Source organism: Mastacembelus armatus, chromosome 18, assembly GCF_900324485.2.
Source record: "Mastacembelus armatus chromosome 18, fMasArm1.2, whole genome shotgun sequence".
Classification (NCBI taxonomy): domain Eukaryota; kingdom Metazoa; phylum Chordata; class Actinopteri; order Synbranchiformes; family Mastacembelidae; genus Mastacembelus; species Mastacembelus armatus.
The window spans coordinates 620,256-643,089 of NC_046650.1; the positions used below are offsets into that span (position 1 = coordinate 620,256).

The 22,834-nt window shown below is 40.9% G+C and overlaps 1 protein-coding gene across 8 annotated transcripts in view; it reads right to left on the bottom strand.

Annotated features, from left to right (window-relative positions):
- mtmr1a (myotubularin related protein 1a) overlaps positions 1-2,920 on the bottom strand; it is a 43,296-nt gene extending 40,376 nt beyond the window's left edge. Inside the window, exons 1-3 of one of the 8 annotated variants that reach the window (XM_026327323.2) lie at positions 2,391-2,920; positions 1,864-1,969; positions 1,763-1,786 (exon numbers count right to left, since the gene is read on the bottom strand). In XM_026327323.2, the coding sequence (XP_026183108.1) occupies positions 1,763-1,786; positions 1,864-1,969; positions 2,391-2,497 (237 nt within the window). In that variant the 5' untranslated portion in view covers positions 2,498-2,920. The remainder of the gene's footprint in view (positions 1-1,762; positions 1,787-1,863; positions 1,970-2,390) is intronic. The other 7 variants (XM_026327345.2, XM_026327297.1, XM_026327314.1 and 4 more) reach the window with 7 other exon arrangements.
- Positions 2,921-22,834: the final 19,914 nt, after the last annotated feature.

The window sequence follows — 22,834 nt, forward strand, 5'->3', positions numbered from 1 at the left end:
TCAAAGTAAAAACTACACAGTAAAAGTAAGAGTAATTCCACATTGTTACAGTTTGCTGTGTTTACAGCAGCATCACTGATTTTTTTTTTTTTTTGTATTACCACAAGTGGAAAAAACTGGAAAAACTTAGAATCAAGGTTGAGTGGGTGCGCCACATGTCTTAACACATCCATACTTACTCCCAACTTGCTCTGAGGCTGACACTTATTTGCAATCAATAATTAGCCTGGTCAGCCAGACCCACTCCTTTATTAGCGAAAGAATGCATGTCTGGAACCCCTGTCATAGGAAGTCTTTTTCTCTGACTTCACAGGCCTTGACCATCCACACTGACTTGTTCTTAACATTTCTCCATCCCAATACCAAGTCTGCAAACCTTTCTACAACTGGCTTTTGCGGTTTGTTCTCTGTTCAAAAATATGCACAGAACCGGTGATAACACCACGTATTATGTTTTTACAACAAAAACAACAGTCATTCACTAGCATCTCTACTCTACCGCACGCATCATATCCTTAGTTTCTCTGATTGGTTTATTCTGCGTCCATTGGCCCGCCCCATGGAATTAGAGCTCAACCCATGAGATTCCAGACTAATTCTTTGTATAAAATAGAAAAAGAGTTAGTCTGGCTGGCCAGGCTAGTCAATAATAACCTCACAAGATCAAAGCAGTTGATCTACATAGCAGTTTTTGGCCCATGACAGCCGTGTTCCACCAACTCTAAAACCTTATGGCATAATTGGAAATGCCAAGCTCTCAGAGCAGCTGAGAGCTGATTGGTTTAGATGCTGAATTTATAACTTATCATTTCACCACAACTTTACATTTTGTGTTTAATTTGTAATAATTTGATTTCAATAACCAATTATTTTAACTAAACAAATGTTGCATGGTCACTGGTGACTGATATCAGTCAGAGAGGCCAGCTTATTATTACAGATGCCTCTGTCTAAGAGTGCCTGGGCATGTTTGACACCCAAAGTCTATTTATTTAACTTCTGTGTGCTCCGTGCTGTGCCAGGGCCTGCTTGAAGAAACAGTCCTGGGCACAGTTCAGTTGGACTTGGGCATGGGATGCACAGTGTGATCACTAACCGTGCCTGGGCAAAGAACACCAACACTATGTGTTATGCCAGCGTGCTTCTCTTCAGCTGTATTGTGGTGATGTAAGCATGCTCAAATCAGGGGCCGCATCCATCCTTTGAAGGACACAGTCTACAAAGGTGTGGCCTTTGTAGCTGCTGTAGATTGTGTAGGCCTATGTGCTGAACTGAAATGAGATGGCCTACTCTACAGAGGATTTCCTGTTTGGACCACCAATTGTTCCTACCAGGTTGATGGTTAGAGACAGCCATGGAAACCATTACATTCACAAACAATAATTAAATTGACATGGGGTGCTTTTCCAGCTCTGGTTTCCCAATTGCACACTGAAATTTTGAATAAATACATATTATGTTACACCTCAGCCTGCTGTATGAAGCTATATAATAAATTTTTTTTTACTTACAATCCACTCTACTGGTTTGACTTTTACAGTTAGACTTTTAATGAACCAACAGGCACTGTGTATAAGAACAGCTGTGACTGCAGAAAGCAAGCTGCTGCCAGGCAGAAGCAGAAGAGAAACTATGCAGTAACTCAATCTAAACAATGACAACTGTTGCGATACAGTACATTCACATAATGCACTTTCGCTTAACACAGCCATGGCCACACACGGATATATACAACACATTTTGACATTTCTGCTAGCCTTACCATGAAGTCTGTTCTTCTCCCAGCCTGTCGGTTAACAAACACAAAATAAGAACTACTGTCAACAGTGTGAGTGTGTGATTGTGTCTGTGTATGTTAGTTACCTTGCTGTCTCTGTTCATGATGTCAGATGGAATTGATGCCGAGATCTGACTAGAGATGGTAGCTGCTATCAACTGTTTACACCACTCTACATGAGAACCTGTTGGACTGAACAGAAAAACAGAAGTGTGATAAGTACATTCACCTAATTATGTCTTTTATCAAATTACATAAACTTTGCAATTTCTATTGCTGTTATGCTGCCATCTATATCTTAAAAATAATCTTACAATACCTAATTGTTGCCAGGGTGTAATTTAGTAACATGACGTTACAACTGCTCTATGTGTTCTAGCCTACTGAGTTTACGCTGGCTGGTCTGTTTTCGTCTCTTGAAGCAGTTTGAAAAAAGTACGTGTTTGTGAAATAAGCGCAGCTTTATCTCTCGAATCTATATCGAATGTATTATGTGCTTCGTTTTGGGGTGTTAACATAATATGGGGAGTGAAATGTTGTGGAAAAGCAAGACATATTTCCGTCGACGTTTGACTTTGCGTTATTCTGCTTGTAATATGGAGTCTATACTCACGAGTCCTGGGTATCGTCGGCGACTGGTCCGGAGGACGACGAGCCCCAGGGCTTTTTGTTCGGCCCTGGTCCGCCCGCAGTCCCGGCAGCACCGGTCTGTTTCTCCATCGGCCAGAAAACTGTTTACTTTCTAGGGCAACGGGGCCGGGTAGTTTCCTCTATATGAAGATGCGGATGATTTAATTATAGTATGTGATGCTCAGTGCCTCGTCTCTTTGTGTAGTGCTGAGGTGTCAGAACTACGTGTGTAATCTGGCTCGCTAGCGGAGCTTGTAGTTTCCTGTCGTGTGGTTGTCTGTGTTGTCTCCTGTCATTTCTTCCTTCCTGTGTAGCTCCACCTATTTACACCACCCAGGCGTGCCAGGATATCAAATGAGCGGAAGGACGCTTGTCAAACTGGATACAGGGGTGATTCCCAATTCCACTACTTGTATCCGCGATTCCCACACTTGAGTGTGCAAGGAGAGAAAACTGAGGAAACATGTCCTTTCCTCTGATCATTAATGTGAAGCGTCCAATCACAAACTGATGTCTGAGAAAGAGGCGTGTCAGTCTGTAACAGACTTCCGCCACGGATATTGGCTGTGTCCGAATGTTCATCCTAATTCCTAACCCCTCGGGGATTCGGACAGACACACATAATCGTCGTTCATCGAATCTTGCAGGCTATCTCCTCGCTCCTTTGTACTTTTTAAAAACTTTATTGAACAAATTAAATATACAAAATTCCAGTGGGGTAACAGCAATTTATAAACAACAATCCAGAATCATGACAGAGGACAATTAGCAAATATGACCATTTTGGGTGTTAATTAAGCAATAATATGACAGGACGAACTTATATATGTAAGTATTAGCCTAATTTACAGGCACTAATTCAGATAAAATCATATAAGGTGGACATGCGCTGATAACTTTTGGGGAAGATAACTCATTAATTTCTTTTTTTAAACAAGGCACATATGGTTTGCACTGTTTCCATTTATGTTTATGAATGTGATATTTACCCAAAAGTATAATTATGCTCTGCATGCCTCTACTTGGAAATTATTTTTTTTTTGTAAGTGTTTAAATTGCATACCTTTTACTTTAAGAAAGATTGGCCATTTAATGAATTTGTAATGTTTTTGTTATTATTAATCTACTGTCAATTATATTTATATTTGATAGGATTATAAAATCTGAGAATAATTTGCCTTTAGCATACCATTGACTACTTTGTTGTTACATTTTCTTTCCTTAATGTTTGTTTAATTTATTTTCAGTTCTAGTAATTGGATAGTTACACTGGAGAATACAAGCATATTCTGTATCATGTTTTTTGGAGGCAATGGGATAACTTTGCAAATATAATAGAAAATTATCTTCCTATTAATTGTGATGGTGCTATTATTCCACAAGGTGGAGCTATATGGTGTAAAGTTGTGGGTAAATCAAATGTTCCTGTAAAATGATGCCTGTTTGTGGGAATCTGACAGCTTAATAGGTAGTTTTGAAATCTCAGTCACATTGCATCAAAATTGTACACTTCAATAGAGTTAGGTATATGGAACCACACTGAATCAGGCTGAGTGAGATAGGTTTTTAACCAATTAATTTTAAGTATTCCAAGTGAACTTTCAAATTTTACAGCTTTCAACATATCATTATTGTAGTCTTTTATTACCTGGGATTTTTTTCAGGTAGTGGGTTTGTCATGAGTCCCTCTGGGGACTTCCTGCCAGAGGACTCTTATTTTGTGTGGCCTTCCTGTTTCCCCTGTTCTGGTCCCTGGCGGCTTTATGTTAATTATCTGTGTTATTAGTTTCACCTGTCCCCGTTATGTTCACCTGAGTTTGATTACCTGTTGTGTGTTCCCCTATTTATACCTCCCCTCTTCCTTTGTTCTGGGCTGAAGCATTAGTTATGGTTATTGATGGTTCAGTTGGTGTTTTGTATGCTGAAGTGAGTAATTGTGTTGTGACCGTCTCACTCGGTCCTTTCGAGTTGTACCGTGTAATCCGGTTACTAGTTTGGTTTTGTGTTTGCCCTGGAAATCCCAGGAAGGAATAAACGCCTCAGTTGTCCTGCATTTGGGTCCTCACCTCTCCTCCTTCACACCACACCACCCACACCTCGTGACAGGGTTTTGTTTCTCCAAACAAAATGAACCAATCAGAATTTGTTTTTATCAATTGAGGAGATATATGAAGAAATTGACATGGGTAAATTATTTTGGATATTTCTTCAGCTTTTGATAATAAGATCCTACCCAAGATAGAAAGATCTCTTGAAATCCAGTGGTTAAGTGATCTTCTCATACTATCAACTTTGGCTTCTATATTAGATTGTTCTATTTTATTTTTATCTTTTGTCAAAATCAAACCAAGGTATTGAACTTCTGATTCAATATTTATTTGATTCCTGTTGGCCTAACCCGATTCCTCAAGGCCTAACCTGACTCCTGAGAACCTAACCTCACTCCTGAAGGTCTCACCTGATTCCTGATGACCAAAACTAACTTCTGAAGGCCTCACATGACTCCTGATGATCAAACCTGACTCATGAAGGCATGACCTGACTGCTGATGGTCTAATCTGATTCCTGATGGCCTAACTAGATTCCTGATTGCCTGACCGGGATAGTAAGAATTCCATTTGCCTGCCTAACCTGAGTTGAGTAGTAAGCCCAGTTTGTTTCCCTGAACTGACTCCTGCCTGTTACTCATTACCTGTTCCTAGCCTTCCCTTAGTTTCTGCCTGAACCTGATTTTGTAACCTTTTAATTTCTGCCCTGGACCTACCTGCATTTACCTGCCATTAAACCTGGACTTAACTTTGACCCTGCTTTTGCCTTTGGTATTTAAGTTAAGCCGTTATCCGTTGGTGTGATTTGTGTTATTAGAATATTATGTTCAATTTCTGTATTGTTGCCTGTTTGAACTGAGCCCTCTATCACAGCCACTCATCTGCGTTGTAATAAACAAAACGTCTTCCCGTCAAGCCTTTTCTCTGAGCTCAAACCACACAAAAACTTCCAACCCTAATAATTTGACTCACATACATAGAGGAGAAGCAACTCACATTTTTTCTAATTTAGGGACAAGCCAGATACTGTTGAAAAAATTGAAATGATTTCAAGAGCTTTTTTAATTATTTATTTGTCACATGTAATTTTAAATTGTGGTGTCAAACCAGGGTTGAGGGAGATGTATACACATGGACAAAATTGCCAGTACCCTTCCATTAAAAACTGAAAAATCCACAGTGGTCATTGAAATAACTTGAGACTGACAAAAGTAATAAATATAAATTAGTGAAAATGAACTAATAAAAATCAGACATTGCTTTTGAATTGTGGTTCAACAGAAGCATTTAAAAAACCAACTAATGACGCTGGCCTGGACAAAAATGATGGCACCCCTAGAATAGATTGAAAATAATTTGACCATAGGGACATATGTGTCCTGTAATTAGCATCACAGGTGTCTTCAACCTATCAGTCAGTCTGCCTATTTAAAGGCTGAAAAGAGTCAATGTGCTGTTTGGTATCATGGTGTGTACCACACTGAACATGGACCAGAGAAAGCTAAGGAGAGAGTTGTCTTAGGACTCCACTGTTGAAAGCAAATCATAAAAAAGCAATTTGCCAAAATGCATATTAACAAGCCACAAAGCTTCTGAGAGGATGTCCTTTGGACAGATGAGACAAAACTGGAGCTTTCTGGCAAGTCACATCAGCTCTATGTTCACATGTACTAAAATGACGCATACAAAGGAAAGAACACTGCACCTGCTGTGAAAAGTAGAGGCTCAATTATGATAACCTGAGACAGCTGGAGCAGTTTGCTCTTGAGGAGTGGGCCAAAATACCTGTCAACAGGTGCAGAAGTCTCATTGAGAGTTACAGAAATTGCTTGATTACATTGATTGCCTGAAAAGGTTATGCAACAAAATATTAAGTTAAGGGTACCATCAATTTTGTCCAGGAGTTTCTTTAGTTTGTTTTTTTAATGCTTCTGTTGAACCACAATTCAAAAGCAGTCTGAATTTCATTAGTTAGTTCTCAGTACATTTTTATTTATTACTTTTGTCAGTTTCAAGTTATTTCAGTAACCATCATGGAAAATGAAAGGGTACCAACAAATTTGTCCATGTGTAGCTGTTAATATTAGTGAACCGGGTGGAATTAGGACCAATAAATTGCCAACACCACAAACTCAGGTATAAAAGCTTTAATTCATTCTTTAGTGAAAGAGGTCTGGGTTCAGTGGATGGAGTGACCAGGATGTGGAAAGGAATTTTTAGTCTTTATAGTAGAGTAAGTTACTATCACAGCCAGGACCCGGTAATATCGAGGGAGACGAGACAGATGGGAAATGGAGTCCAGATTGTTTTCCCACAGAGCAATATCTGGTGGTGTAGTTTTCCTTGGTCAAAGGTGTCCCGGTGATCTGGTATGACAACTCAGAGAATCCAGAGATTGCAATTAACAAAAAACACCTCCAACAAAAAAAAAAAAGGCACTAATGTCCTTGGAGGGAAAACTCAGTACGAAATGGCACCTCTCAACGGTGTAACTTGAGTTCAAACAACTCCTCTTGAATAGATAATTCCTCTTTTCCAATCGAGAAACTAGCAATAAATAATAAACAACAAATAGACACTGCAGGTTGGTGGGGCCAGTAACTGCACATCAGCGATATACAACTCCAGGGCTGGAGGCCAGGGCTATGCCATCTAAAGTAGCTATAATTTTAGAAAAGTTATTTCTGAGGTTTTTAGGCCCAAATACAATAACTTCTGTTTTCTCTGAATTTAAAAGTAGAAAGTTACTGGTCATCCAGGCCTTTATGTCAGTTAGACACGCTTGAAGTCTGGTTAACTAGTTTGTGTTAACAGGTTTAATAGATACAACTGAGTGTCATCTGCATAGCAGTGGTAATTAATAGAGTGCTTCCTAATGTCATAGCAAGGAAGCATGTACAGGGTGAACAGAATTGGTCCTAGCACAGAGCCTTGTGGAACTCCATAACTAACTTTTGTTCGTGTGTAAGGTTCATCATGGACATGAACAAACTCGAATCTGTCCGATAAATAGGATTGGAATCATTTTAACCTCTGATACCAGTCACGTACTCCAGTCTTTGTAATACGATGTTGTGGTCAATAGTGTCTTTTAACAGTGCCGTTTCTGTACTATGATGTGCTCTAAATCCTGATTGAAAATCTTCAAATAGTTCATTTCTGTGTAAGTGGTCTGATAGCTGCTTAGCAACAGACTTTTCAAGGATTTTAGAAATAAATGGCAGGTTGGATATTGGTCTATAATTAGCCAAGACTCCTGGATGAAGACTAGGCTTTTTTGAGTAAGGGTTTGATTACTGCAGTCTTAAAGGCCTGTGGTACATAGCCTGATACTAGAGATAAATTTACTAAGTCTAATAAAGATGAGTTAATTAATGGCAGGGTGTCTTTAAGCAGTCTAGTCGGGATGGGGTCTAAGAACACGTTGATGATTTCGATGAAGCAACTACTGATGTAAATTCAGAGAGATCTATGGGACAGAAGCAGTCTAAACATAACTGAGGTCTTACAGATGATTCAAGAGCTACTGTAGTAGAAGATTCATTAATTTCAGGTATAGGAAGCATCTGCTGAATTTTATCTCTAATAGTTGTGATTTTATTTGTAAAGAAACTCATAAATTCATCACTGCTGAGAGTTAAGGGAACACTGGGCTCAACAGAGCTGTGACTTTTTGTGACTTCCAAACGCTGCATGATCCATCATCTTAAATTCAAAAGTTATTAAAGAATGATCTGACAAAACAGGATTTTGGGGAAAAACTATTAAATGTTCAATTTCGATGCCATAGGTCAGAACAAGATCAAGGGTGTGATTAAAACAGTGGGTGGGTTTATTAACATTTTGAGTGAAACCAATTGAATCTAATATAGAATTAAATGCAGTGCTGAGGCTGTTATTTTCAACATCTACATGAAATTTAAAATCTCCCACTATAATGACTTTATCTGAACTAAGCACTAAATCAGACAGGAAGTTTGGAAATTCAGTTAAAAACTCTGAGTAAGGGACAGGTGGACGGTACACAATGACAAGTAGAACTGGTTTTTGTGTTTTCCAGTTTGGATGTGAGAGGCTCAGAGTGAGGCTCTCAAATGAGTTATAATTGTTCTGAGAATTAAATTTTAATGATAAGTTTGAGTGGAAGATTGCAGCTACTCCTCCACCTCGACCTGTGCTTTGAGGAACATGACAATTTTTATGACTGAGGGGGGTTGATTCATTCAGATTGATATATTCATCCTGCTGTAACCAGGTTTCAGTAAGACAGAGTGAGTCAATTTGGTGATCAGTTATCAAGTCATTTACTAACAGAAATTTAGATGAAAGAGACCTGATATTTATTAATCCACATCTGACTGTTCTGTTTTTCTGTTCAATAAGAGGAGTGGTCTTAATTTTTATTAGGTTTTTATGAATAACTCCTCGTGTTAACTTCTGAATTATATGTTCGAGGGGCAGACACAATCTCTATGTGATATGAGGGTGGTGACGGCTCTAAGGAAACTGCACACAGGCGTTTTAGACTGAGTCTCTGTGCCCCGGTCCCCACTCTGGATTTCTAGAGATGAGAGCTCCACCATTTAAAGTGGGATGGATGCCATCTCTCGCTACCAGCCCGGGTTTTCCCCAGAAAGTGGCCCAATTGTCTATGAAGCCCACATCATTTGCTGGACACCACCTAGACAGCCAGCGATGGAACGACGACATGCGGCTAAACATGTCATCTCTGGTCAGATTGGGGAGGGGTCCAGAGAAAGTCCGACATTAATTTAGCAAAGTTACACACCGACTCAACATTAATTTTAGTGACCTCCGATTGGCGTAATCGGGTGTCATTGCTGCCAATGTGAATATCAATTTTTCCATATTTACGATTAGCCTTAGTCAGCAGCTTCAGATTTGACTCAATGTCGCCCACTCTGGCCCCAGGAAACATTTGACTATGGTCGCTGGTGTCTCTAGCTTCACTTTTCTGAATATGGAATCGCCAATTATCAGAGTCGGTTTCTCGGCGGGTGTGTCGCTGAGCGGGGAAAATCAATTAGAAACGTGAACAGGCAGGTGATGAGCCGTGGGTTTCTGCTTAGGAGTATGTCTCCGTCGGACCGTCACCCAGGCTAATTCTCCGGGCTGCTCTGCCCTTGGACCGCTAACAGACCCTGAGCTCGGTGGCTCCACACCAGCTAACGGGGCTAGGCTAGGTTTTGTTCAAAGATGCAGAGCCGCATTTCAAATTCAAGGATCCTCGCCTCGAAAGCTAGCAGAACCTTACACTTATTACAGGTATCGTTATCGCTAAAGGAGGCAGAGGAATAACTAAACATGTGGCACATCGAGCAGGAAAGAGAGAGAGAGGGAGAAGCCATGTTACTTGCTAGCTAAGCTAACTGGTAGGCTAACGAACGCTAAGTCAGGAAATAGCAATAAATACCGGTCAAAATAGAAAGGTGCTTGACTAGTATCGGAATGTAGCAGTTAATGAATTGTTTAGAGAGTTTAGTTGGTTTTTAGGTGTGTTAGACTATAGCTAGTCTGTTGCTAATCTGTAGACGAACTATACAACACACACAGCACGACACGCTTGCAATAGGAAGCGCTTCGCTTACCCGGAAACAGTTGCCAGATGTCATAACACATGATTACACAAATTACATCAAACATTTCCACGCTGGGTGGAGGCATGTGCTGATTCTCCAGACTTCTTAGCCTGCACACATGGCACATGGAGTGTTCCTTGCATTTTACTAAAAATGGATTATATCCGAAACCACCTGTACAGATGCTACTGTTATCAAAAGTCATAATACTGGTTTTACAAATTTAAATTGTTATCCACTAATCATTTATATAATTTTAATTCTTTCACAGCTCTTATTGTTACTGTAATACCCAAGACTAAATATACCTGATGTGTTGACAGAGTTTGAATGTGCCTCCAAAGTCACACATATAAGACTGGATGGAGATGAAACTATGGTATCCTTTGATGTAAACATCCCTCTTCCCCAACATCCCCATCACCAATGTTCTAACATCTGTTAGGAGAAGACTAAAAGAGGACAGCACCCTCTTTGCCAGGAGTAGCCTCAACCCAAACTAAATTTGCCTGCTACTGGAACTATGTCTGAACACCACATACTTCTCATACAGAGGTGAATTTTACAGATAGAAATATGGATGTGCCATGGGCTCCCCTGTGTCATGCATCATTGCCAATCTATACATAGAAGAAGTGGAGAAGAAAGCTCTCAGCTCCTTCACAGGAATGGCACTGACCCATTGGTTCATATATGTGGATGACACCTGGGTGAAAATCAAGACCCAGGAAGTTCAAGCCTTCACAGATCACATCAATACAGTAGACGCAAACACTGAGACAGAGAGTGGTTCACCCTAAAAACCGGACACCAAAACAAAAGAGGAGCAATGTAGTATATGCCATCCAGTGTGAGGAAGAATGCTCAGAACTCTACATTGGAGAAACCAAACAACCACTTAACCACGCCCATTTGAGGACAGTGATGTACATATTTTGGACAGAGAGGATAGGTGGTTTGAGAGAGGGGTCAGAAAAGAGAATCTACCAGGCTACCCTTTCATCTATTCCCAGGAAATTAAGGAACACATCAAATGTCTTCCAGGGAGAACAGACTCTGCAGCCAGTTGGTGAATCAGAGGGGTCACATGAGTCTACTAGATCATAATGACCCTCACCTGAGCTCAAAGGTGGCAAAAGTACTCACAATCTATACTTAAGTAGAAGTACAGATATTTGTGTAAAAAAAGACCCTGGTAAAAGTAGAAGTACCAAATTAACTCCTTTACTCAAGTAAAAGTAAGAAAGTACAGGGTCTGAAATGTACTTAAGTAAAAAAGTAAAAAGCAATATTGTTTGCTGTCAATAATACACATATTTTGATAACTCACACCAGCTAGCCTAGTGTTTTTTGTTTGACACAAAAAACAGGAAATTCTTCTTTTATTGACAACCTGCACAGGGAACAAAGCAAAACGCATTCGCCATGAATCATTCTTGAAGCCAACAACATTGAACAGTTCTTTTAAATATGGTCATGGATCGGGAATGTCTTGCTTTTCTGAATCTGCTGCATTGTCATCAGACTCTGCAACACTCCTTGGATCCCTTTCTTCCTCCATGTCGCACTGGAAGTTTCTCTCTATCATAACCTGTGCACTCATTTGATTTCCCTTTCTAGTTAGTTACATCTTTTACATCATGTCTTCCACGGAGGTTGAATAAGTTACTGAGAGATCATTTAAGAGAGATTGGACATCCCTGATCTACAGCAACAATATATTTGTACAGTGTTACTTCCCACCTCTCACTTCTATTGTTCACCTAACAAATATATTCAGGCCAGGTGTGAAGTGAAACCAACTCAGGAGTGTGGGTCTAACGACTCTCACCCGATTTACATAGCTCACCCAATGAGCCTATTTGGGCGAGGGGTGGAGTGAAACCAACATGAAAGATAAATTGGAGTTTCCATACTAGCTTTATCTTAGACTGATGAAGCTACTCAGATGAGTAGTGAAACGTTTCAACCTAAAAACTGGAAGTCCAGTCGCCATGACTCAACCTCTAGATTTGTATTTAACCCTCACTGATTTCACCTGTGTTCTAGTAAGTGACCTGTGTACTTATACTTGCCCTTGTTCAGATCCTGGTCTTTAGGTGGGGATGATTTTAGACTATTTGACGATTTCTAGACGATTTTAAAATCTTCACCAATTTTAAAATTGTGGGAGAGGTCAGTTTCAAATATGGAGGATGATCAGCGACAGCAGTTAGTTATCCTGGCATGCATTCTAGTTTTCAGCAAAAAAACAAAAAAGGAGAAAAAGAATATGGGTGAAATCCTGGCTGAGAAGATTATATACAGTGGGTACGGAAAGTATTCAGACCCCTTTAAATTTTTCACTCTTTGTGTCATTGCAGCCGTTTCCCAAAATCAAAAAAGTTCATTTTATTTCTCATTAATGTACACTCAGCACCCCATCTTGACAGAAAAAAACAGAAATGTAGAAATTTTTGCAAATTTATTAAAAAAGAAAAACTGAAATATCACATGGTCATAAGTATTCAGACCCTGTGCTCAGTATTGAGTAGAAGCACCCTTTTGAGCTAGTACAGCCATGAGTCTTCTTGGGAATGATGCAACAAGTTTTTCACACCTGGATTTGGGGATCCTCTGCCATTCTTCCTTGCAGATCCTCTCCAGTTCTGTCAGGTTGGATGGTGAATGTTGGTGGACAGCCATTTTCAGGTCTCTCCAGAGGTGCTCAATTGGGTGTAGGTCAGGGCTCGGGCTGGGCCAGTCAAGAATGGTCACAGAGTTGTTCCGAAGCCCCTCCTTTGTTATTTTAGCTATGTGCTTAGGGTCATTGTCCTGTTGAAAGGTGAACCTTCGGCCCAGTCTGAGGTCCTGAGCACTCTTGGAAGAGGTTTTCTTCCAGGATATCTCTGTACTTGGCCGCATTCATCTTTCCTTCAATTGCAACCAGTCGTCCTGTCCCTGCAGCTGAAAAACACCCCCACAACATGATGCTCCCACCACCATGTTTCACTGTAGGGATTGTATTGGACAGGTGATGAGCAGTGCCTGGTTTTCTCCACACATACCGCTTAAAATTAACGCCAAAAAGTTCAATCTTGGTCTCATCAGACCAGAAAATTTTATTTCTCATAGTCTGGGAGTCCTTCATGTGTTTTTTGGCCAACTCTGTGTGGGCTTTCATGTGTCTTGCACTGAGGAGAGGCTTCCGTCGGGCCACTCTGCCATAAAGCTCCGACTGGTGGAGGGCTGCAGTGATAGTTGACTCTGTGGAACTTTCTCCCATCTCCCTACTGCATCTCTGGAGCTCAGCCACAGTGATCTTTGGGTTCTTCTTTACCTCTCTCACCAAGGCTCTTCTCCCACGATTGCTCAGTTTGGCTGGACGGCCAGGTCTAGGAAGAGTTCTGGTCGTCCCAAACTTTTTCCATTTGAGGATTATGGAGGCCACTGTGCTCTTAGGAACCTTGAGTGCTGCAGAAATTCTTTTGTAACCTTGGCCAGATCTGTGCCTTGCCACAATTCTGTCTCTGAGCTCCTTGAACAGTTCCTTCAACCTCATGATTCTCATTTGCTCTGACATGCACTGTGAGCTGTAAGGTCTTGTATAGACAGGTGTGTGCCTTTCCTAATCAAGTCCAATCAGTTTAATTAAACACAGCTGGACTCCAATGAAGGAGCAGAACCATCTCAAGGAGGATCAGAAGAAATGGACAGCATGTGAGTTAAATATGAGTGTCACTGCAAAGGGTCTGAATACTTATGACCATGTGATATTTCAGTTTTTCTTTTTTAATAAATTTGCAAAAATTTCTACATTTCTGTTTTTTTCTGTCAAGATGTGGTGCTGAGTGTACATTAATGAGAAATAAAATGAACTTTTTTGATTTTGGGAAACGGCTGCAATGACAAAGAGTGAAAAATTTAAAGGGGTCTGAATACTTTCCGTACCCACTGTAAGTGTGGCTTATACACATTGCAACGCAAGCCAGAGGGGAATTGGAAATTAATTTCTATTTTTAGCAGCAGTCCAGCTAAATGCTAGTGCATGCAGACATTACTGTTGATGTTCAAGTTGTCTGTTCCATACATTTCCTGACCTGCCACTTTCATGAGTTGAACAACACATTGAAAAGACATTCATGTTGTTGCCATAGATAAACAAGATTTCTTCTTTATCAATGTTCCAATTTAGCATTGTGTTTTGATGCACTACCATGTTTGTCAGGCATACAAGTATGCAACATCTGGTTGGTAACATTTTCCAGGCTGCTTGCTTTCATTGAGAAATGTGTTAATATATTAATTTATTGGTTCCTATTTTGGGAAAGTTACTGCTCCAAAATATCAATTATGTATAGGCTCCTTCTCAAAGCATTGAGAAAGCTACTTAAAGTTACTTAAACACTATGGTGACTTCAAACCCCCCCCCCCCAAAAAAAAACAAAAACATCAGAATAGAATTGGTGGCTAGTCTTCACAAATTGTTTGTGAAAATTACTAAAATGAATGCCACACTGCAGGGGGTAGCAACTGATGTGTCCACCATCAAAAGAATTATGCCACACAAGGGAAACTGGATGAGGCTGAGTTCTGAATCACTTACCTGGAAGAAACATCAGAAGTTAGGGAGTGATGGGGGGAGTTGATCTAAACAAACTGAGGCTATGTGGAGCTGAATACAAGTCCTGGAGAATGACAGCAAAAGAAACAATGTGAGGGAGACTCATGGGACGAACGGGACACTGCTACGCTGTGTACAGAAGATTTTGGTGTAAGGGCTTGGCATTGATGTCGAAGAGGAATTTGAGATTGAAGTGGAGAGGGTTATCAGGGAGAGGTGTCAGGATGGAGGTGAGGCAGGAATCAACAAGGACTGAGAAGATCAATATCAAGCAGAGATGATCAATATCAGGCAGGAAAGAATCGTGAACATGGTCTGAACTAAAGACGTCATGGGATCAGTCTGGTTCATAGGACTGACAGGAACCAGAAAAGCAAGGGCCTGTGTACTACGTTCCACAGACTTTCCACAGGACAGTTTTTTATACTTTTTTTTCTACTGCTTCTTTTTTTTTATCTTCTCTAGTCCCTTTTGTGTTAAATTTCTGTTTATTTTTGTTTTCATAATGTTTTGGGAGTCCCAGAACAGTTGTTGTTCTTGCAAAAGAGGTTCAAAGGAGACTGCATTTGTACTGGTATTTAAAGGCAGTTGCTTTCCGGAGATACTGTAGTGTAATCAGGGTACGTCAGAATGGGCTCATAGTCTAACTTGAACATGGTTAATCATCTTATACTTGTATAGTGTTTTCTACACTCGTGTACTCAAAGCACTTTTACACTATTTGTCCATTCATCCACTCGCTCACACAATCACCCACCCATTCATACTCAGTGTCTTGCCCAAGGACTCTTCAGCCTGTGGACCAGGTAAGCCAAGGATTGAACCACCAACCTTCTGGTTCATGATCAACCTGCTCTATCTCCTGACCCACAGCTGCCCCAATATTGATGCAATATCAAGTGAGTCATGGTGAGAAGTGTTAAATTCATAACATGGAATATCAATGCATGACAAAGTCAGACATGACATGAAAAATGAACTCAATGAACTTCAATGAACTCAAGATACTGATAGGCAGGAATCAGGCCAGGAAACAGATCCAAGTGCCACTCGTTTTCAGGGCAGGCAGAAAAACTAAGTCTTAGTTCAGTTTAGGTTACCTTCAAAAGTCAGATCAGCTGAAGGTCAGGATTCAGGTCAGCATTCATAATCTTAGCTAGGCTTATTATGAGTCAGGTAACATCTTCAGGAGTCAGGTTAGGTCCTCATGAATCAGGGAAGACTTTCAGGAATTAAGTTAGGACCTCAGGAATTGAGTTAGTTCCTCATGAGACTAACAATAACAATCTTACCATATGTACAATTAGACTTCGCCAGAAGCCTTAAATTTGAATAGTGGGGAAAATGTGTTAGAAACATGAACAGGTGGATGATAAGCCACGGGCTTCTGCTTAGAGGTATGTTTCCATCGCACCATCAACCAGGCTAATTCTCCGGGCTGCTCCGGAGCTGTCGTCACACAGCTAACAGGTCCTGAGCTCGGTGGCTCCACACCTGCTAATGGGGCTAGGCTAGCTGGCTTTTGTTCAAAGGTGCAGAGCTGTGCTTCCAATTCGGTGATCCTCGCCTCCAAAGCTACCAGAACCTTTCACTTATTACAATTATCATTATCACTAAAGGAGGCAGAGGAATAACTAAACGTGTGGCACACTGAGCAGGAGAGAGAGGGAGAGGGAGAAGCCACGCTACTAGCTAGCTAACCTAACTGGTAGAGTAACAAGCACCAAGTCTGGAAATAGCAAGAAATACCAGACCAAATAGAAAGGTACTTTTACTACTACTTTTAGAACAGGAATATGTAGCGGTTAATGAATTGTTCAGAGAATTAATATTTTGGTGTACTAGACTAAAGCTAGTCTGTTACTAATCCGTAGATGAGCTATAGAGCGCACACAGCACAACATGCTTGCAACAGGAAGTGAATTCACTTACCAGGAAACAGCATCAGAGGGGTGATCTCTCTGGGACCAGAGGAATTAGAATGGTTCCTCCAAGAAGCCCTCCATCACAAGATTAAATGACTAAAGTCCTGTCGCCCTGACGTCTGTGGTCATGAAATCTATTGAAAGACTGGTGTTAAGCCACCTGAACGACATCACAGGCCCCCTGGTGGACCCCTTGCAGTTTGCCTACAGGGCAAACAGCTCGGCAGATGAAGCTGTTAACATGGGGCTGCACTACATCCTGTTTACCTTGACTCCACAGGGACGTTCAACACCATCATTCTCCACCAGAAGCTCACCCAGCTCACAGTGCTTGGAGGCAGCAGGGGAGGCTGGGGAGCATCACATCCAGGACAAGGATGTAGTGTTTTGTGGTTTTAGAGGCCTGTAAATAACTTCCAACAATTTGTTTTAGTGCTGGTAAAGTCCTGAAGGTAGAGGACACCTGGACAAACATGTGCAGTCTTTCCAATATGAGTCCCCCCCCCCCAATTGCTAATTCTGAGAATTAGCATCTCTCAAACCTAATGAAATTCCCACGACATGATACTGGAGTTCAGAGTCAAATTTCTTGTTTGGAAGAAAATAATGAAATTATGTTTCATGTAAGTGACTAAACAAAGGAATGAGGACTGTATAGGTGGTGGTTACAAATATTGATATTTGCCTTGGAGTGTCGGTCAGAACACTTAAATGAGGCAGTAATGCATTTAAAGTAACACTATGTAGTTTTTCGACCTTAAAATAATGTCTCTAAAATTATTTCAGTGGTAGAACAACACTTAACTGGACAAAATTCTACTGCCACTGCAGCCTGAGCGGGCTCACATCACATACAACTTTCTTGATCGGGTATGATCACTCAGCCCCTCCATCTTCTGCCAGCGGAAGAGTGCGACCTGCTGTCACACGTTTTATCCGTTGCCAACAGCTAACAAAATGTTCTAATATAGAATTCTCAAAACCAATACCATGGCAGAGCCAGCAGAGAAACCAGAGGGTTTTGTCAGAGGAAGCAATGACAAGAAAGAGTGATTGAACATGAGCCTGAACACAAATCGTCAGCTTAGTCAACACTGGGAAGCTCATACAGCAACAGTATTTACGACACTGGTAACAGACAATTGCGCTTCTCAACCAGATGTGGGAAACCGTGAACAACATAGTGTTGCTTTAACTCTTCTGTACTTGAGTCTTCCGAGCCAGCAATGCAAGCAGCACAAATGGCACAAAAAGTACAGTACTGCAGCCTTTACAGGATGGTCGTAGGCTTACAATATGTGGTCTAACTAGGAAACACAAATAAAGCACAATCAATCAAAATACTAAAGGAAATGTCACTATACACAACAGTTAAACCTTGGCAGCACACTATGGTCAGTCTATACTTCTAAAACAGCAATAACATCTTATATAGCATATTGATCATTCAAAATATGTTAGGTCCTAGTATAAATCACCACATAGCCGTAAGCTCAAACTAACCACAATACAACACCCAATAGCACATGCACTGCTAAGCATGCAGCTAAATAGCTCCAAAACCACCTAGGCTAAAGTATGACTTAGCTCTCTAAACATAAAACACGTCACCATAGACTAAACAGAAATAAGGTTACCAAAATGACCATATAAGGATAGCCTAATTTGCTGCAACTTCGTCTTTGGCGTTGTGCTGCATTCTTAATTACCTACTACGCAAGTCCAACCTCACAGCTCCCAGGATGCAACTGCACTTTTTTGTAGAGGGCACTTTAACACAGACCTGTTATGTGTTGGGGACTGAATGGCCCAAACGCAGACCAGAGTTCGGTAATGTCTTTTATTATTAACAGTTCAACACAACGGTGAAAAGAAGAGTCTGGGGACAACACTTGCTGTCGAACCCTTCCTTGAGGCTCCGAGGGAGAATGCCGTGGACGGAGCGTGATTCGTGGAGCAGCTCAGTAAATCTCCAGGAGGCGAAGGACCGACACAGACTCGGAGGTAGCAGGTGAAGGAGAAGCGGGGTCGGTAGAGGACCAGACATGCGCGACCTGCGTGGAGAAGAGGTTAACGTTAATCTGTTGTTTGTCTTTAGTTGAGAGCTAGGAGCTAGATACTACCAGGTAAGGAGACTAGAAGATCTGGCAACCGGCTGAGAGAAACCGAGAGCTTTATGGAGTGGTTGAAACTGGAACGCCCCTTTACTCCTGCCGCACCTGCAAACAATTGACAGACGGACAGACACGGAAGGAGAGGGAATGAAAACACACGAGGAGGGAAAAAGAAACAGATGGCGGGCACAGTGCCCCTCCTGACATGAGGCCAGTACTGCCGTCTCATGACAAGTCCCATATGTTTCAATCTTTCCAACATTTAGATTAGCCCTCCTGTTGTGTTCTGGTCAAATCTCTCAGATTTTCCTCTCAAAACGTGCAGTAAATTTCATGTTTCTCATAAGGTTCCATGACATTGTTCACACGTAGCATTTGAACATATACAATAAATTCCAAATATTTTTTTAAAAAATTGTGTTTTATGGTATTCCAGGTCAAAAATGGCCAGTCATTGGCAATGAATGGGTTAGACTACAATTGGTATATAAAACAGAGTTCAAGCACATTTCTACACTCCTTTCCCACACCTCAACACGCAAAGTGTCTTTGAACAGACACACATACACACACACACCTTATGCCCCATTTTGGCTTCCATGGCAAAAAACAAAACTGCAACATTGTTTCAATCATAATTTATAGGCAGCTATGGTATACATATTGACAAAGTTTAGGGGGTGGCCGTATACATTGTGACGTCAGAATGAAGCCAATTTAGTCGCCATTTTTGGCTGTTATGGACATTGCCATGTTGATATTTGGAGACAGAAGTACACGGCGACCACTCAGCAGCAAGCTTGTTGAGTGTACACGCCCCCTGGAGAGAGCGGCTAAAGCTATGATCACCACAATCTGATCTGACCTTAGCTATAAAGCTTAGCCTAAGGCTAAATATTGTAATGTTTACATTAGGTCCCATTTTCAACTTTTCCACTATTGTATCCATTGTTATAAACATGACAAACCTGGAGGAGAGAAGTGTTAATGGAGATGCCTGGAAGGAGTTGGACCCAGTGAATACTGAAGCCTACATGAGTGTGTTGATTTTGTGTGGTGGCTGCAGATCCCAGATGGAATCTGCATCTAGCTTATGGGATGCGGACACTGGTCGGGCAATTTTTTGCAGTACAGTGTCTTTGCGGACCGTTCATATCCTGTAAAGTGTGATCATTAAAGACTGCCAGACAAGCGCAGCCCGCCGTCAACAGAACAAGCTGGCACCAATCAGGGAAGTTTGGCAGAAGTGGGTGGAGCGCATGCCACTCATTTACAAACCAGCTTCCTTGAAGAACTTGGTCATGGTCAAGAGGATGGTGGAGCCCCTCTTTCAACGGTGGCAACAATTCAATTCAATTCAATTCAATTTTATTTGTATAGCGCCAAATCACAATACAAATCATCTCAAGGCACTTTACAAAAACTAAAACTAAAAACCCAACAATTCCCTTATGAGCAAGCACTTGGCGACAGTGGAGAGGAAAAAACTCCCTTTAACGGAAGAAAAAAAAAAACCTCCAGCAGAACCGGGCTCAGTTTGGGCGGCCATCTGCCTCGACCGGTTGGGGTGAGTGGATAGAGCAGAGAGAAAAGAACAGCAACAATAAACAACAAATAGACACTGCAAGTTGGTGGGGCCAGTAACTGCACATCAGCGATAAACAGCTCCAGGACCAGGGACACCTGCAGAAGGTACAGAGAGAGAGAGAGAGAGAGGGAGGGAGAGAGCACAAACTAGGGGAGAGAGAGAGAGCACAAGGTTAGTAACATTCAATGGTGGAATATACATGAGGTGGGAGAGAAGAGGGGGGGGGTTAGGGTAGGGGAGCTCAGTGCACCGATGGTCCTCGGGCAGTCTAGGCCTATAGCAGCATAACTAACTAAGGGATGGTTCAGGGTTGCCTGAAGCCAGCCCTAACTATATGCTTTGTCAAAGAGGAAGGTTTTAAGTCTAGCCTTAAAAGTACAGAGAGTGTCTGCCTCCTGAACCCAGGCTGAGAGCTGGTTCCACAGGAGAGGAGCTTGATAGCTAAAGGCTCTGCCTCCCATTCTGCTTTTGAGAACTCTGGGAACCACAAGTAGGCCTGCACTCTGAGAGCGAAGTGGTCTATTGGGATAATATGGTACTATGAGGTCTTTAAGGTATGAAGGAGCTTGATTATGAAGGGATTTGTATGTGAGAAGAAGGATTTTAAATTCTATTCTATATTTTACAGGGAGCCAATGAAGAGAAGCCAATATAGGAGAAATATGATCTCTCTTGCTAGTTCCTGTCAGGACTCTGGCTGCGGCATTCTGGATTAATTGGAGGCTTTTTATTAAGATATTAGGACATCCAGATAGTAATGAGTTACAGTAATCTAGCCTTGAGGAAACAAATGCATGGACTATACATAGCAGCATAACTACTCTCTGTTCTGACAAACTCTGTTCTCTCTGTACCTTCTGCAGGCGTCCCTGGTCCTGGAGCTGTATATCACTGATGTGCAGTTACTGGTCCCACCAACCTGCAGTGTCTATCTGTTGTTTATTGTTACTGTTCTTTTCTCTCTGCTCTATCCACTCACCCCAACCGGTCGAGGCAGATGGCCGCCCAAACTGAACCCGGTTCTGCTGGAGGTTTTTTCTTCCATTAAAGGGAGTTTTTCCTCTCCACTGTCGCCAAGTGCTTGCTCATATGGATTTGTTGGGTTTTTAGTTTTAGTTTTTGTAAAGTGCCTTGAGATGATTTGTATTGAGATACAAATACAATTGAATTGAATTTAATTGAAGAAATATTGCATCACAAACACTTAAAGGTTTGGAGTTTTAAACTGTAGACAAAATGTCGATGTTTTTTCATTTTTACTTCTCACCAAAATGCAATGTGGAGTAATGTTAGTCATGTTAGAGCAGGAAGTAAGGATAACCATTAAAAAAGACAAAAATTTAAATAACTAAATAAACAGAGGCAGAAATGTTTAAAATAATTTAATCAGTAATATTTACATAACAGGAGCCATCCAACAAACTATGGAAAGGATCTAACTTGATTAAAAGAAAAACATTTTAAGTGAATTTTGATTTTATTGTTGATGTCAGAAAGATCCTGAAACACATTAAATGTGCATTTATTAAGAAGCAGGCTATATTATGACACAAAACCCAACCAACTACTATCGCATAGATTAGGTCAAACGGAAACAAGCAATGATAATCACCACCAGCCAGTGAATCTAAAAATTAATTAGAGAACTGAGAGAGAAAAAAAAAGAGAGTTTGTGACAAGTGAACAGTATTTAGAAGCTTCTGCTGTTTGACCACAGTAAAAAAAAAAATCCATGAAAAAAAGAACATATTTTAAAAGATTTTTACCAATAGAGCAGAAATCCATAATATCAACAATTTCTCAACCAACATTAATTTCCTTTTTAGAAAACTGTATGATTTTACATTACACAAAATAATTGCATTTTACAACAATAGCACTTTAGACAGTAAAATAGGCTTTGACTGAGGTAATTACATCACGGTGCTTGCACAAAGTAAAAAATTAAAAAAAAAAAAAAAGATTTTCATCTGTTTAATCCTAAAAACTCAACCACCCAACCAACATACATGTTGCTGTCAATTGTTTTCCAGTTTACCTGCAAACCTCCTCAGTGAGACCAACCCTGCATTAAAAATGTATCCATTTAGGAAACCCTTTATAATTCAACTATCTGTGAACGCAAGCATCACGTTGTACTCTCTAACCTGCCCAATTTCACAGGATCCTGATTTTTGTCCTGACTGACCGATTTCATTATAGTTGACCCCAGACACGGTGGAATGAATAAATAAATGAATGAATGAATGAATCAATCAATCAATCAATCAACCAGTCAATGAATCCATACATACATCCATCCATCCCTACTTATTTCTATTTAGGCTCACGGGGATCTGCTGTAGCCTATCCCAGCTCTCTGAGACAAACAACCTCACACACTCACACTCACTCCAATGGGCAATTTAGAGTCACCAATCAATCTACCATACATATTTTTGGACTGTGGAAGGAAACTGGCATACCTGGAGTAAACCCACACAAGCACAGGGAGAACATGCAAACTCTACACAGAAAGACCCCTGACGAGTCGTGACTCCAGGCCATTC